The sequence below is a fragment of the Pleurodeles waltl genome, chromosome 6 (genome assembly GCF_031143425.1).
Source record: "Pleurodeles waltl isolate 20211129_DDA chromosome 6, aPleWal1.hap1.20221129, whole genome shotgun sequence".
Lineage (NCBI taxonomy): Eukaryota > Metazoa > Chordata > Amphibia > Caudata > Salamandridae > Pleurodeles > Pleurodeles waltl.
Genome location: NC_090445.1, coordinates 876,282,479 through 876,297,777, shown reverse-complemented (window position 1 = coordinate 876,297,777; position 15,299 = coordinate 876,282,479). Strand labels below are relative to the sequence as shown.

Sequence of the window (15,299 nt, the reverse complement as noted above, 5' to 3'; positions counted from 1 at the left end):
GAGGTGTTACACATTACTCTGCTTAGGGCCCTATGACAAGTATCCTATTCTTAATTCACCACTCTGTAAGACCCACACCAGGGACATGTTGTCCGGCCCCTCTTACCTGTACATCTCATCTGCACCATCCCTCTCCTTAACTCGCGCTCATGGTAGAGAAAATAACACCTAGCTGACCCACATGTACAATGTTGCGGACATGATTGGGATGCATCTACATCAGCTCACCAATTAAGAAGTGATTTATCTCTTTTAGAATTTCTGTTTATATCTTTGTTGTTGAGCTTGCTTAACTCTCACAAGGCAGAAGGCGCACATAGACTAAGTTATACTCCTTTGTCGCTACTGTTGACTCAATATATGATATTAACTATGCCTATTAGTTTAGATATTCCTCTATTGTATGTATCTGCACTTATCTCCTTCATGGGAAAAATGAATAAAAACAACAAAAAAGAGGAAGAATACTAAATCCTTACTTCCCTTTGTTTGTTTACCTAGCGATATTTTGTTTCTCCATATTGTTATAACAACATTCCTCCCCGAGTCGCTGTCTGCCCCCTACTCAATCTGCTGAGGCACCCAGCAGGGCTGCCCTCTCTCCCCTCTCCTGTTCACTCTTAACATAGAGCTCCTGGCACGCATTATATGCTGCCATGCCTGGATACAGGGCTGGGCATGGGACTCTGAGCCAGAGGAGTGCATTGCACTCTATGTGGATGATATACTACTCTTCCAAGATAATCCACAGCCCTCTGGCCCCAAATGCCTTGAAATAATTCAGCTTTATGAAGAGGCCTCTGGCTTTGTGGCAAAGTCCCTGCTAGTACCCTTCAAAGGTGATCTGACGAACTGATTGTGGAACATCACCATCCTAACGCATTGTCTATCATTCCACTACTTAGGTAGTCATGCTCCTGGAATTGACATGAACTATTAGGTTCCCTCCTCCCTCACTAACCTAAAACAGAACCTGTAGAAATGGAGAAGCCGCCCCTTCATGTTATGGGGTGAGTGGCCCTCTTCAAAATGATGGTGTTACCTCCTTTTATCTATGTCTTTCATAACTTCTCACTCCCACTCCGTAAGAAATGGTTCCACAGCCTGAATTCCACTATCTGCACCCTCTTGTGGGTTCAGGATCCCCCAGTCTATTTGCTTTTGCTGCACAACTCAGGAGGCTAACTTATTTCCTGTGATCTGGTCCTGTCCTGTGCTGGCATGTTACTGACAGAAAAAAGAGAACAAGCTCTCATTGGTGCAGGACAGGGCATTGGAGCTTACCCCTCGGATACCCTACTGGTGCTGCTTGATGACCTCGGCAGCATCATAATGGAGTGAGTGATTAGCGTGGGACACTGCCTGTTGCCAAATGAGACATAGCCCGGAAGTGGAACTCAGCACACCTACCTGCATTGGCCGAATAAGAGGGCAGGGTAGACTAGTGCACCCAACAGGAAAACTCCATTTGCACAACCCAAAAATTCACAGGAAGATCTGGGGCAGAGGTGGGATTATTATGGACTGGACAGGGGGAGTGAGTATTATGAGATGTGAAAAATGGACATGGCTGATGGATGGATATTTGTTTATTTATCAGCAAAACAATTACATTTGGTTATAATAAACAATATTCTGCCCAATCGCTTTTTAGGGTATGATATCTCCTACTACAATCCAAAAAAATGATTTATAAAAAAAAAATCAAGAAAAAACCTCCATGGCAGCTACTCTATGATTGAGTCTCAGGGATTGTCAACACCAACATATTTACATTAAGTTACTTTTTACAGACTTAACAAGGATACAATATGAAAGTAGGTCCACAAATATATATTCTGAGAACCTAACTGGATTTTACTTTTCAGTGGGTCAATAAGCCTAGCACTAACTAACTTGCTCCTGCATCAGCTTCTGTAAGATGTGAAAGCTCCTGCTTCCAACGACCTCTATTAATGGAAAATGGACAGGTGTGCAGTTGCTCCTCCGCAAGTTGATGATACCACGATTAGAAATAAACAAGCCCAAACAAACTGACCTTTCACCAATATTGGCGCGATGGTAGACCTGACAGCCTTAGGGTGGTCACCCCTAACTTTTTGCCTGCCTCCCTCCACTTTTTAGATACTGTTTTTGCTGGTTTTTTAGACTCTGCTCACTTTACCAGTGGTAAACAGTGATAAAGTGCATATGCTCTCTCCCTTTAAACATGGTAACATTGGATCATACCCAATTGGACTATTTAATGTACTTATAAGTCCCTAGTAAAGTGCACTATATCTGCCCACGGCCTGTAGATTAAATGCTACTAGTGGGCCTGCAGCACTGATTGTGCCACCCACTTAAGTAGCCCTTTAACCTTGTGTCAGGCCTGCCATTGCAAGGCCTGTGTGTGCAGTTTCACTGCCAATTCGACTTGGCATTTAAAAGTACTTGCCAAGCCTAAAACTCTCCTTTTTCTACATATAAGTCACCCCTAAGGTGTGCCCTAGGTAGCCCACAGGGCAGGGTGCTGTGTAGGCAAAAGGCAGGGCATGTACCTATGTAGTTTACATGTCCTGGTAGTGTAAAAATCCTAAATTTGTTTTTACACTGCTGTGAGGCCTGCTCCCTTCATTGCCCTCATATATTGTTTGAGGGGTAGCTGCTGATCTGAAAGGAGTAGGAAGGTCATATTTAGTATGGCCAGAATGGTGATTCAAAATCCTGCTGACTGGTGAAGTTGGATTTAATATTACTATTTTAGAAATGCCACTTTTAGAAAGTGAGCATTTCTCTGCACTTAAGTCATTTTATGCCTTACAATCAACGTCTGGCTGGGTTTAGTTGACAGCTCCCTTGTGCATTCACTCAGACATACCCCAAACACAGGATAGTCTTCCTCACTTGCATACAACTGCATTTTGAATGGGTCTTCCTGGGCTGGGAGGGTGGAGGGCCTGACACTTGCATGTCAAAGGACAGTAGCCTACCCTCACACAAAGGGCTGCCACACCCCCTACTGGGACCCTGGCAGACAGGATTGAACTGAAAGGGGACCTTGTGCACTTCTAAGCCACTCTTTGAAGTCTCCCTCACTTCAAAGGCACATTTGGGTATTTAAACAGGGCCCGCCCTACCAACTCAGACACCTCCTGCAGAAGAGAACCTACTCCAGAACCTGCATCCTGCCAAGAAGACCTCCCTGGCAGCTCAAAGGACTCACCTCTCTGCTTTCTGTGAAGGACTGCTGCCTTGCTGTTGCCCTGCTGCCTTGCTGCTCTCTGGCGAAGAAGTGCTCTCCAAGGGCTTGGATAGAGCTTGCCCCCTGTTCCCTGAAGTCTCAGGACCAAAAAGACTCCATCTCTACAAGAAGGACTCATTGTGTGGTGAAATTTGACGCACAGCCTGCCAGAAACGACACACAGCCTGCACCGCGGTGAAAAATTCACTGCACGCCAAACCGGAACGATGCAGCCCGACCACATTGAGAAGATCAATGCAGCGCCAGCGTAGCGACCAGAAACTCAATGCACGGCCCACCAGATCGACGCACAGCTGAGCCGGAACAATGCAGCCTGACTTCCAGAGAGGAAGTGACACAGCGCCTGCCGTGCGGTAGAAAAATCCACACAACGCCCACCGAATCAACGCAGTTTTTGTGAGTTCATCCTGCCAGCGCAGGAAATCCACGATCGCCCCCGGGGCATCCGAAAACCCCGCAACCTGAAGAGGATCCACGACTGAGTGCCAGAAATCGACACACAGCCATCCCTGCATGAAAACTAAATGACGCATTGGCGTGTGTGGCCTAAGAAATCGACGCACACCCCTTTGTTTCCATGCATCTCCTCCTCTGTGGTTCTTTGCGGAGATTTTTCACGCGAACCAGGTACTTTGTGCTTGAAAGAGACTCTGATTGCGTTTAAAAGACTTAAAACACTTTATATCACTTCTACATTGATATCTCAACATACACTTTTTGCATTTTAATCGTTTTGACCTGCATCTTATCAGATAAATATTATATATTTTTCTAAACACTGTGTGGTGTATTTCTGTGGAGCTATATAGTGTTATTGTATGATTTATTGCACAAATACTTTACACATTGCCTTCTAAGTTAATCCTGACTGCTCAGTGCCAAGCTACCAGAGGATGGGCACAGGATAATTTGGATTGTGTGCGACTACCCTGACTAGAGTGAGGGTCCTTGCTTGGACAGGGGGTAACCTGACTGCCAACCAAAGGTCCCATTTCTAACACGCGAAAATTGACCAAATGCTTAAAGATACTTTAAATATGTATCCACAATCCCAGCAGGTTATGAGCTGCGCTGATGCAGTCGGACCAGTGGTTGCGTCAAGTATCTCTACTTTACCCCATAAATGCACTGCTCGAAACTGTGCCAACATAGGCCCCTTCCTGCTCTATCTTTACCACTATCCAGGGCTAGAAGCCCCTGAGGGGAACAATCATCATTGACCAGATGAAGCAATGCACTGAGTAAGACTATTGACACTGTCCACAGTCATAAGCTCCCAGTTATTAATTTGCCCTCTGCATCCTCCCCTTATGTGATTGTTCCTTTGGGAGTCCCAAAGCTGTGCAAAGGACAGAAAGAAATGTACGAGGTCCTTGCCAACAAATGTTTGCAGTTGTTGATTAGAAATAAGAAAGTTTCCACCAAAATGGCACTCAGTATATTCATTACATGCAGGGTGGGTTGGATTGTGCAGGGTCGGGTAGATCGTCCTGGGGATTGTGTAATGAAAGTTGTTGAGCGATGTGGTGCGGACACAGGGCCGGGTATAGAAAACTGTCGCTTTGCTCTTGAGTTATTTTTGTAATCCTGCCTTTTTTTACTGGAATGACCAACTCTGTCGTTGCTAGGGTCTCATTCTAGCGTAAAAACCTCACCCAACTGATTTGCAATGCCACAGTGGGTTTTATAATGTATTGGTTCATACCCCCTTTGATGTATTGGAGTAAGTTGATTGACTAACCCACGACTGTTGCAATACCAGTCTCGGCAAAAGGGAGGGTGGGAGTGAGAAGGAAGTATCAGGTGTTACTGCCGTAACTACTATGGATTCTATGGTGCGTATCCTGAGCTGGAATATTACAGGGATCAGGTCCAAATTAAACAATCCATCATGGGGGAATTTTATTAATCAGTACCCAACATGTTTTTTCTGGGAAACTTGGCCGCTGGACCAATCTATAGAAATGGATACAAGAGTTTTTGGATCCCAGCAAGTGGGTTGGTAATGGGGCGACCATTCAGTGGTTTATGCATATGGATAAGTGTGGCACTCGATTGCACTGTGTCTGAACTAAGTCTAGGATCTAATTATATTCAAGGATGGTACGCTCCTTGGGTAGGAGGTTTGCATAGTGCTAATTAACAGACATACTCGAAGCGTGGCCAAAAATTGCGAGTCAGCTACATTTCATACATTAGACACTTTCCTCAGGTTCCAAAGAATCATATCACATAATCATCATGGGAGATAACCTGCAAGGAAGACCAAGATTGGCATATACCAGAACCTAATGCGTCCCCTTGAAGATGTTTATCAAGAGCAGCTTTGCAGGTGCTAGGTATTATCGCTAGATATTGCCTTGGCACAAGGGTTTTGTCCTTTTAATGGCTGTTTGCCCTCTGATATCCATTTTGCTCCAACATTCATGTGTGGGTTTTATAAAAGTCTAATTAACTATGTCCTATTAAATATCAGATTATGGAAATACATGACTGATATGAAGGTGCTTCAACATGATAAAAGTGACCACGACACTTTAGTACTTTCCATCAGCAATTTGCTTCTATCTTCTATACTTCGCCAAACTCCAGGGAAAATTACTAATAATGGTGGAAATGTAAAATGGGAGACTGTCAACCATTCCCCGGAGGCAATAGCCACACTATATGAGTCTCTTGGTGCTCATATGGAGGCTGTGCTGACATTTTGGGATGATTGTGGGAATATTATGAATAAGCCTTTGCATGTTTTTGAGATATTGAGGGCCAATTTTATGTGTGTGTAGGTCTTCTAATTTGGATAGACAACCTTGTAAAAGTGGGTGATTTAAACAAAGCTGCAGGAAGGCCAATCAATACTCTATTAGCTGCAATTAAGGCTGGTGATATTGGAGAGATAAGAAGCACTAGATCCACTTATAGGAATGAACTAAAGCAAGCAAAAAAGAGAATGGGAAGATAAACTGTGTGCTTGTTTATATAAAGCCGGCAGAAACAATGACCAAATATTTTTTGGGTTTCTTGTTATCTGTAATGGAAAGCTGCAATTCCCAACTGGGTCCTCAATACTCCCATGTGAATGGACAGCCCACTGTAGCAACCTTTATTATTGCCCTTCTGGTCTAGAATTTAATGTGGAGCCACCCAATTTGATAGTTAGGAGACTGCAGCCCTGTTGGAGTCCACACTAAAAGAAACCTTAGCAGCAGTCAATGCACTTAAACAAGGGAAGGCCTTTGGTCTGGACAGAATTCCTGGCAATCTGTATACATCTAATACCCGTTTTTGGGTGCCATAAATAATACAATCGCAGATGCAATTACCACCGCTGCTCCTCTTCCCCAGACATGGAAGGGGGTTGAAATTGTGGCCATATTTAAAAAGGCAAGTCCTAGTGATCCAGCAAACGTCCGTCCAATTAGCCTTCTGGATAACCTTCAGATGATTTTTTTGTAGAGACAGCTCTTGGATCAATTAGTCGACTGGATTGATGAGAATAATGTGATTTCAAATCTACAAGCAGGACTTAAACCTTCAATTTAGACCTTCAACTAGTTCCATTGAGCAAGTGTTTAGACCTATGCAGATTAAGTGGAAGACTGTGGATCTAGGAGGAGGAGATTTACATGTGGTGTTTAAAGACCTCTGTGTGGCCTTTGATTTAGTCCCCCGAGGGAAGTTATAGGCTACTCTTTGGAAGGTGGGGGTCCCGAAAGAATTATTAAATATTAGCATACTTCTTTCTACATGAAGGGAGCTACATGCGGATCCAATATGGTACCCTCTTTTTGCTTTACATTAATAATTGCATTGGGTAGTTAATTAACTATGTCAATGACCCCCCCGCCCTCACTAGCAGGACAGAAAATCCCAGGCCTATTTTATGCTGATGATACCCTTCTGTTAAGTAATACCAGGATGGGGTTGCTAAACCAAGTGAACAGCTTTAGTGCATTTTGTAAAGATTTCGACTTGGAAGTAAATCTTGCTGAGACCAAGTTGATGACATTTACAAAAAGAAAGAGGCTCCATGGTGTGGTTTTACTGAATAATGAGGTATTGGCAAGGGTTGCTGAGATTGATTATTTAAGTGTGAAACTGATGGATTCTGGGTCCTGGCTCCCTCAGTTACCTAAAAGCTCTCAGGCTACAAGCCACCGAGCAGGGGGCTGTTATTAGAATGGTGAAGAAAGCACTGTGGTTCACAGTTAATCATGCGTTAGACATGTATAAAATGCAGGTAAGGAGTTGAGCTCTATATGGGGTAGAACTCCTGGAGCGACGTAATTTGAGTATCCTGTGCGTCAAGGAGAATCATTTTCTTAGCACCATCACAGGTGTAGAGAAGGGTACTCCACTGTTGCCTGGCACTGCTGACGTTGGAATCCATCCCGTTGCTGAGTTGGCAGCATTGAGACTGCAATTGTATTGGGTCCGTTTATGGACCACTAGCAAAACTCCAAAGCTATAGGTCTGGCCTCAGTGAGGTTAAGATGGTGTAAGCAGGCAACGTTGAATATTGAGTGGTTAAAGAATATGAAGAAAGCATGGCCTGACCTGCGACTACTAGAGTTTTGGGATGTCCCATGGGTTACCACAATTAATGCCTTCCTAATGGTTAGGCAAAGATATTTGGAGTTGGCAAACATAAGAATCGAACAGGACAGCAGTAGAGGTACACTGACAAAATGTTTTTTATTTCACAAAGAATTCCTAGACTAAATCATACCATTACGCATCCGTAGATTGTTCCTGCAGTTTAGGTATGGTACCCTCCCTATAGCTGTTTTTATCCCATGTTGTGCTTCTTAGGTAGATGGCACCAGAAGTTGCCGATTTTGCACTTGTACCGACGAAATGGACAAACATCTACTTTTTTTGGTCCTAAATATACTTTGCCTAGAAGGAGGTGGATTGTCTACTTACACAGGAATCTATTAATTACAGACCAAATTAACACTCTCAGAATTTGTAAGAGCGAAACAGCCCAAGTGGTAGTGGTGCCAGTCTTCACATTTGTTTTCACAGCCTGGGCCGTTAGACAAAATAGCTATTGAAATTCTAGTGGCTCTTGCTCTGAAATTAAGAGCAATTTTATTAATGTATAATACCAATTTTGAGATGTTTTTCATTTTTATTCCATTTTATGAATTTAAGTAAGTCAGAGTTTTCTATTTATCTTTTTATTATTTAAAGTATGCAATTATTGAATTGAATGGTGAATCGTTTTATTTGCTGTATGACGATCAAATAATATTTCGATCTTTCAATAAACTTTGAAACTTTTGAGAATAAGGAAGAATAATTTTCTTGTGTAGTTCATAAATAAAAGTATTCAAAACAAAGGCAACAGCAAGTAAATTCACAACAACTCAAGAGTAGGTCTGTACTTCTAGATTGAATATTTTACTCTTAACTTGTGGACGCTTTGGCTGTCTGGTTGAGATTTCAGTCATTTAGCGGTCACGCGACTGGCTTAATTAGATTTTGTGGTAACAAAATAATTTTGTAGCTTGGATTGCTTGGGAAGAATCAAACAAGTACAAGACCTATAGGTGTAGTGAAATTTAATTCTAAGTTCAAGACTGCCCGTTTTTCCAGGGGTTTCGGAGAAGTAAAGATGCGTCACAGACATATTTTCCATCACTAGAAGGGATAAAGAAAGATATGTTTTTAATTCTCTAACTGCCTAAAACTACAATTCATTAACGGTTATTGACAGGGACGTTTTTTTTAGTTTTTTTTTATTGGGACTCTTTTGTTATCTACATCAAGTGAGTGGATGATATTAAGATATTGCCTCAACAAATTAGGTAGGTGAAACTGGCTAGTTAGTGGTTTCTACCGGGCAAAGGAAATGTACTATGCACAGTAACAATAAGGAACTTTGGGGAGAAAGTGACATATCTACCGTATATGTTTTTTGAGCTATGCCCGCAAAAGGACCCATAATAAATCAAGCAAATAATTCTGTCCCTAATATCGCCCACCAGATATAACGGGGAACAGGTATTGGGCCTCTGCGTGTCTTATTTAAATGTCTTTTGTATAGTGATTTTAAGATATTTCCATGTCAAAGTAAATAACACAAGTCTCCTGAATAACAAAGGGAGTAGGACCCCGACTGATTTAAAGTGGTGGAAATCAGTATGCTAATTATTCGAAGAGATTAGAGTGAAAACTTGAGTGACCCAGTCAGGGAAAAGGTAATTGTGTAGGTGTAGGTCTGGTATCTCAATCCAACAAAATGCTAAGTGTCCAGCACTTGGGTAAGTGGCCCCGAGTCCTTCGGAGCAATTTGGTGATTGTCTTTATGAAGGAGCCAGATTTAAAAGTAAACAGTCCAAAACTGATTTATTCTTGGCATTTAGAAACTAGATTTGAAGTGAGAAAATGACAGAAAGTATAGCAAAGTAAAAACCAGAGCTTGAAATGCACACATCTGATTGAAGGTAACTGCTGACAGTCAAACTTCTAAACACGCATTGGCAAAGCCAATTGGTGTGGCGTTGGCTGCTAGACATTTGTCTTTGTCAAAGCTTGTTTTGTTTTGTCATGGTTTTTGTAAAGCATAATTGTAGGGAAAGATGATGGGCCATGGTCAATCCATATATACATTTAGACAATCTATATAAATATAAATATAGATTGTCTAAAGGCAAATATATTTTATTGGTAACAAAAAGTACACATTTCCATGGTCATGGTACTGAATGAGACTAATGTGTGTATATGTCTTTCTGAAAGGGCCGAATGCTGTCACTGACAGCGAAGTTAGCCAGTCGTTGAAGTAGACTGACCCATTACCCCATGCTGTATGCTGTAGTGGGCGGAAACATGTGACTTAATCTCAAACCAATGGGGGAAGAGAGTGGTCTGAAAGTCCCTATAAGTATACATTTTACACATGTAAGTTTAGTAACAGTAAAGGTCTTGAGTAACGCCAGACCTAGGCAAGTGATTGGCCATCAGTGCAACTACCACTCCCCAAAATGCCAAACGTCTGTAAGTAATTTGTGCGTATGTCATGTGTGACACTTTCAACCGCTCCTTGAACACTTTTTGCATTTTGAGAATGCTGTTTTACTTTTCCTATTAGGAACTTCTCCATGTCAAGGTTGGGTAGCTTACTTTTCGCATTCTGGCACTTAGATTTTTGTTTTTCCCATTTCAAGTACTACGTGTACCACAATGCAAAGAAAAAAAAATTAAGACGAATTACTCGGCACTGATGAAGAATAGATTCCAGTAATCTATGTAAACAACTACGTAAATAAATTGCTTTGCGGGCGAAATAATGCAATGGAAAACATTCAAGCAGAGGAACGACTGTAAATCGCCCAAATCAACCTTCTTTAATCTCCAGGTCATTTTCCCGAACCTGCCTCCCCCTGTTTCCCTGCTCATGCGCCCATTATTCCTTACCCTCACTCTCTAACCAAACGTCGCTCCTCACTCCTTTGACCTCACTACTTGCAGGTATTCTCACTGTTTCTGTACTATTAATCCTGTTCCACCCTTCTGACTCTTTAACCCGGCCCTCCTATCTCAACCTCAGTAGTGATGGCTGCTCGAGCCAGCTGCACATGTCAATGCGCAGAGATTGTCCACACGTGAGCCCATGATCAGAATCCTTTTGCGCAATTATTCGCCTGGTCAATCGGGAAGCTGTGTTGGTAAAAGCAGAAAGCAGTGGCGTAACGAATCTGAAGAGGGGCCCTCTGCAAAACTCACAGAGGCCCCCACCCCCGACTCACTCAGGTCAGGTCCTGTGCTGAGGGGGGCTCTGATGGCTGGGGCCACCTCGCGCTGCGGGGGCCTTTTGTTCGCCACTGCGTAAAAGAACTCTGTGGCCACGCCTATGAGGTCTATTACACTGTATCGAGCGGACAGTAATTAAACAATAGCTGCCTATCTGATCACGCGGTTGACTCATATTTCAAAGATATTTTAATCATTCTGCTCTACACTGGAGAATGACTTAACCTCTCCTGGCTGTGATCTTAATCCCTGAGAAAGAAAGAACTCTAAATGTGTTCTAAATATGTTTTTATTTTATTCAGGGAATGAAAATTGAGGAGATTCGGATCAAGCCAATTCTGGCACGAGCCAAGGCGAGCGCTCCTGTGACTGAGGGGATTGTGGAGATAAAACACGCAGGACGGTGGAGGCAGGTCTGCAGTACGGACTGGACCATGAGAAACAGCAAAGTGGTGTGTGGCATGATGGGATTCCCAGGAGAGATGCAGCCTAACGACAAATTCTACAGGTACCACGATTGTGCTTTACAACCGTGACAAGAAAGGGGCCTTAGTAAAGTCGCGGGTTTGTGTTTTTATTAATTTATTTTCAAATACGCATGTCAGATTGTTGTATATGATGATTTTCAGCATTACATTTGAAACATCACATTTTGAAGCACAACGAAGGAGGGAAATGCACTTAAAAATGTGCAACGTTGATGCTGCAGAATATGTTAAACATAAAAAATAAATAAAAGAGAAACAAGCTCTTTATAATCCAAAAAGCGGCTATGCAAAATCATATTTACATTTTTTAAGAAACTTTGAAAAACTAGAAAAATGTTGGAGTCAGTTTGCACAGACGTCCACAGTCGTGCAGTAAATGTTTACACGCATTTTTATGCTGCCACGGCAATTTGGTATTACAGAAAGAGCAGAAAATATTTCTGAGTCCCATTCAGTTACACCCATTGCGCATATGTAATTAGCAGCATCTTAACTACTGGGTGCATACTACTACAGTTCGGGCTGGTCAGTGCTTGGGAACCCGGAGTTCAAAAGGGAGACGGATTCATATTTTGGGGGCGTCTTTAAACAAGTTTGCAATCAGTGTGCTTTTATTTCAGTGTAGGGGAATGTGAGAAAGCAGAGGGTGTCTCACTTTAGATCACCAGTCCAACTAGAGATGTTCAATTTATTTTCTGGGAGTGCCAAAATGGATGGTTTTGAAAGGGATGCACCAAACCTAAAGTCGAATCAGCTGGTAGCCTGTGAAGACTTAAATCTACAGCTTCAATGTGAGGTGCAATGTGATTGAAACATTGCACACGAATGAGGAAGAGGGAATTGGCCTGCTGAATACCTATTAGTGTGCCATGTGACTTGTGAAAAGTGTGAGTACTCACAATTCGTCATGACGTTAAAGTAGATTGAATGTGGAAAAGACAATTGGCCAGAGTGCATAAGGGTGGGGAAATGTTTCACCCACCTATAAACTCTTTACCAAGACAAGAATGGTTTTGCTCAACTGATAAATTGTGTTCAGAACAGACATCAATGATTTTGTGTGCAGAGATCCTAGAATACACTTTGGGGAAGGGATTTGGTCAGGTTGTGATGCCAAGGACCAGGTAAGGGGTCATGTGTGTGTGTGTGTTCTACTCTAAGTCAAGCATTGGCAAATTAAATGTGTCTCTCTTTGTCTGTGCTGTTGGCTCTACAATGCTTGCTGAATTATGCTGGCAGTGAGTTATGCAATAGTGGCGGGGTCATCGAGAAATAGTGTTGTATATAGTTCCAATTTGGCCACGAAGTTGCGTGTACATGCGACATTGCAGCCATTTTGGAAATAGAGACAATATAGAGCCTTAATAGGACATTGGCGGTCCCGTCACGGGACCGCCAATGCTGTGGGAAGAACGCCATCGCCTTGCCAGTGACTCTCCCCAGTCATATTACAATGTTTCCGCCGGGCTTTCTGGCTGGAACATTGTAATACGATGTTCCCGCCAGGCTGACCGGTGGAAACAGTGCTACCGTACTGACCGCGGCTCCTTAGGGGAGCCAAAGCTGATACCGTAGCACACTAGCATCCTCGAAATGCACACTGTCTGCATAGCAGAAAGTGTGCATTCCGATGGTGCTGCGCAGGGTGGCCCCCTGCACTTGCTTACCGCCAGCCTTTCCATGGCGGGGTTCCTGCTATGGAAAGGCTGGCAGTAAGTGGGGTTGTGATCAGCACTGCAGCGCTGAGTTCAGCGCCGCTGTGGCTGAGCACAACCCCGACAACCGTCAGCCTGTCAGGAACCCTGGCAGTCTGACTGCCAGGGTCGTAATGTGGCAGTCGGACCACCTGGAGTGCGGCGGTCCGACCGTGACCGCAAGTCTGGCAGTCCTTGAACAGACAGCCTCGTAATGACCCCCATAGTTCCAAAATGGCTGCATTGTTGCACCTACATGCAATGTGGCAACTATTTGTGAAGCATAAACATACTGTTCAGCCAATTTGGAACATTATTTTCTATACTTCTAAGATCGTTAACACATTGGGTGCTCATGCAAATGGGGTGATTACAAAGAATACTAAGCATTCATCGAAGGTACAAGAAAGAAACAGAACAGGCACTCCCAGGAAGTGCCTAGTCTGAGATGTTTAAAAAAATAGAAGCTGAATTTTCTGAGTGTCAGTAATGGAAGGATACACATAACCAATTGAAAATGAGGAGGAAACATATCTTCTACATAGGAGAGACAAAACAATCATAGGAACAGAAGCAATCAAAGCAGGAGCAGGGAGTTGAAATAAACAAGAAAAGCATTCAGTCATGAGCCGGGGGCATAACCAAGCCCACTCTAAGAATAGGTTTAATTAAGTGTTAGTTACACTGCTGTTTGTGACAGTTGTCTGCAGCCAGATTGCAGTGAGAATATGTGTGTGATTCAAAACACCTTACTGATCGAGTACTAGAACATGGGTGTGAATTAACAGGTTGAACTGTGCATGCATGGCAGACAGTTTTCTGCAACCAATGGGCAGGTGATACCATGTTAACAGCTACAGAATTTTCCTTTCAGCCAAATAGAAAGAGCAAAGCAGACAGGAGTAATGACAATTCAAGAAAGGAAACGATTTCCTATGGATGACCTCCAGGAATCCGATTGTATTTGTCTACAAACCGTTAGAAACGCTACCAAATACTACCATCTGAGATGCTTGTGAAAGCAGGGCAGGCCAGGAGTGTACCATAGATAATAACATGGGCCACAGTAGAGGTGTACACAAATGCAAGAAAAACACATAGGAACCCGTGGACGTATGATTCACTGGTGGATCCGGGCACAGAAGGTTTGGCAGTAATTTGCAAATACAGTAAAATGAATCTTGATTAGCGTGTTGGTGTGCTTCGAATACACAATACCTTTTTTTAGTTTGTATCTAACTTTTTGTGGCTAAGTCTGATGCATTTTGGAGCTTCTTTGCAATCATTTTATCAGCCCAAGACTGTGTTCTTTTCTGAGGAATTAGTAGGCAGCCATGATGGTGTGCTCAATAAGTTATATTGTATTGTAATTGCATTTATATAGTTATTACTACCCCTGACAGTGCAATAAGTTGTATCATTTAGATGGATAAAATCTTCATGAGTGCCTCTTTAATAAATCAGGGCGCAGGCCTTGTTGAGGGATCATTATATTCTACTCACTGAGGAATCAGTTTGTCCCCGGGGTCAGTATTGATCATTAAGTGTTGATTCCTTATCAATCAGGCACTATGTGCCCCTATTTTATCAAACAATGTGTGGGCCTTATTTATCATTTTATATTCTCAGACTTTAATCTTCTGTCTGAAGGATATATTACCAATAAACTGCTAAGTCTCTGCTCATCAGTCATACCAGAAAGTCACTATCTATTTTTTTTTAAGTTGTGAAAAGCACTCCATGTCACCTTAAAAATATTGCAGAGTGCAAAGTTAGTCAAATGTCAGTGCAAAGAGTTTAGTTTTCAGGCACTTTATGAAGCACATTTGATTCTGTGCTATCCTCAGCTTGAGGTTCATTGCATTTCGGAATTGGGGAGTCTCAGATGTCTATTGATTAGCCAGCATGTTTTGAAAACTAAAGGAACGTTATCAGATCACTTCTATGCTGCACAAAAATACCATACATACATTGATGTAATGCCTGTTCAGATTCTGGATGAAGCTGGAGCTTTGTTCAGTAGGTCTTATCAATGGTACAAAGAACTATAAACGTGATCCTCCACTTTACCTCAGATTGCATTAAGGTTGGTATCATTGTGATCACCCACTT

The 15,299-nt window shown here is 42.6% G+C and overlaps 1 protein-coding gene across 1 annotated transcript in view; it reads left to right on the top strand.

Annotated features, from left to right (window-relative positions):
* Window positions 1-15,299, top strand: part of LOXL4 (lysyl oxidase like 4) — a 216,526-nt gene that overhangs the window by 36,904 nt on the left and 164,323 nt on the right. The window contains exon 4 of the mRNA XM_069239653.1: window positions 11,308-11,513. Coding sequence (XP_069095754.1) covers window positions 11,308-11,513 — 206 coding nt within the window. The remainder of the gene's footprint in view (window positions 1-11,307; window positions 11,514-15,299) is intronic.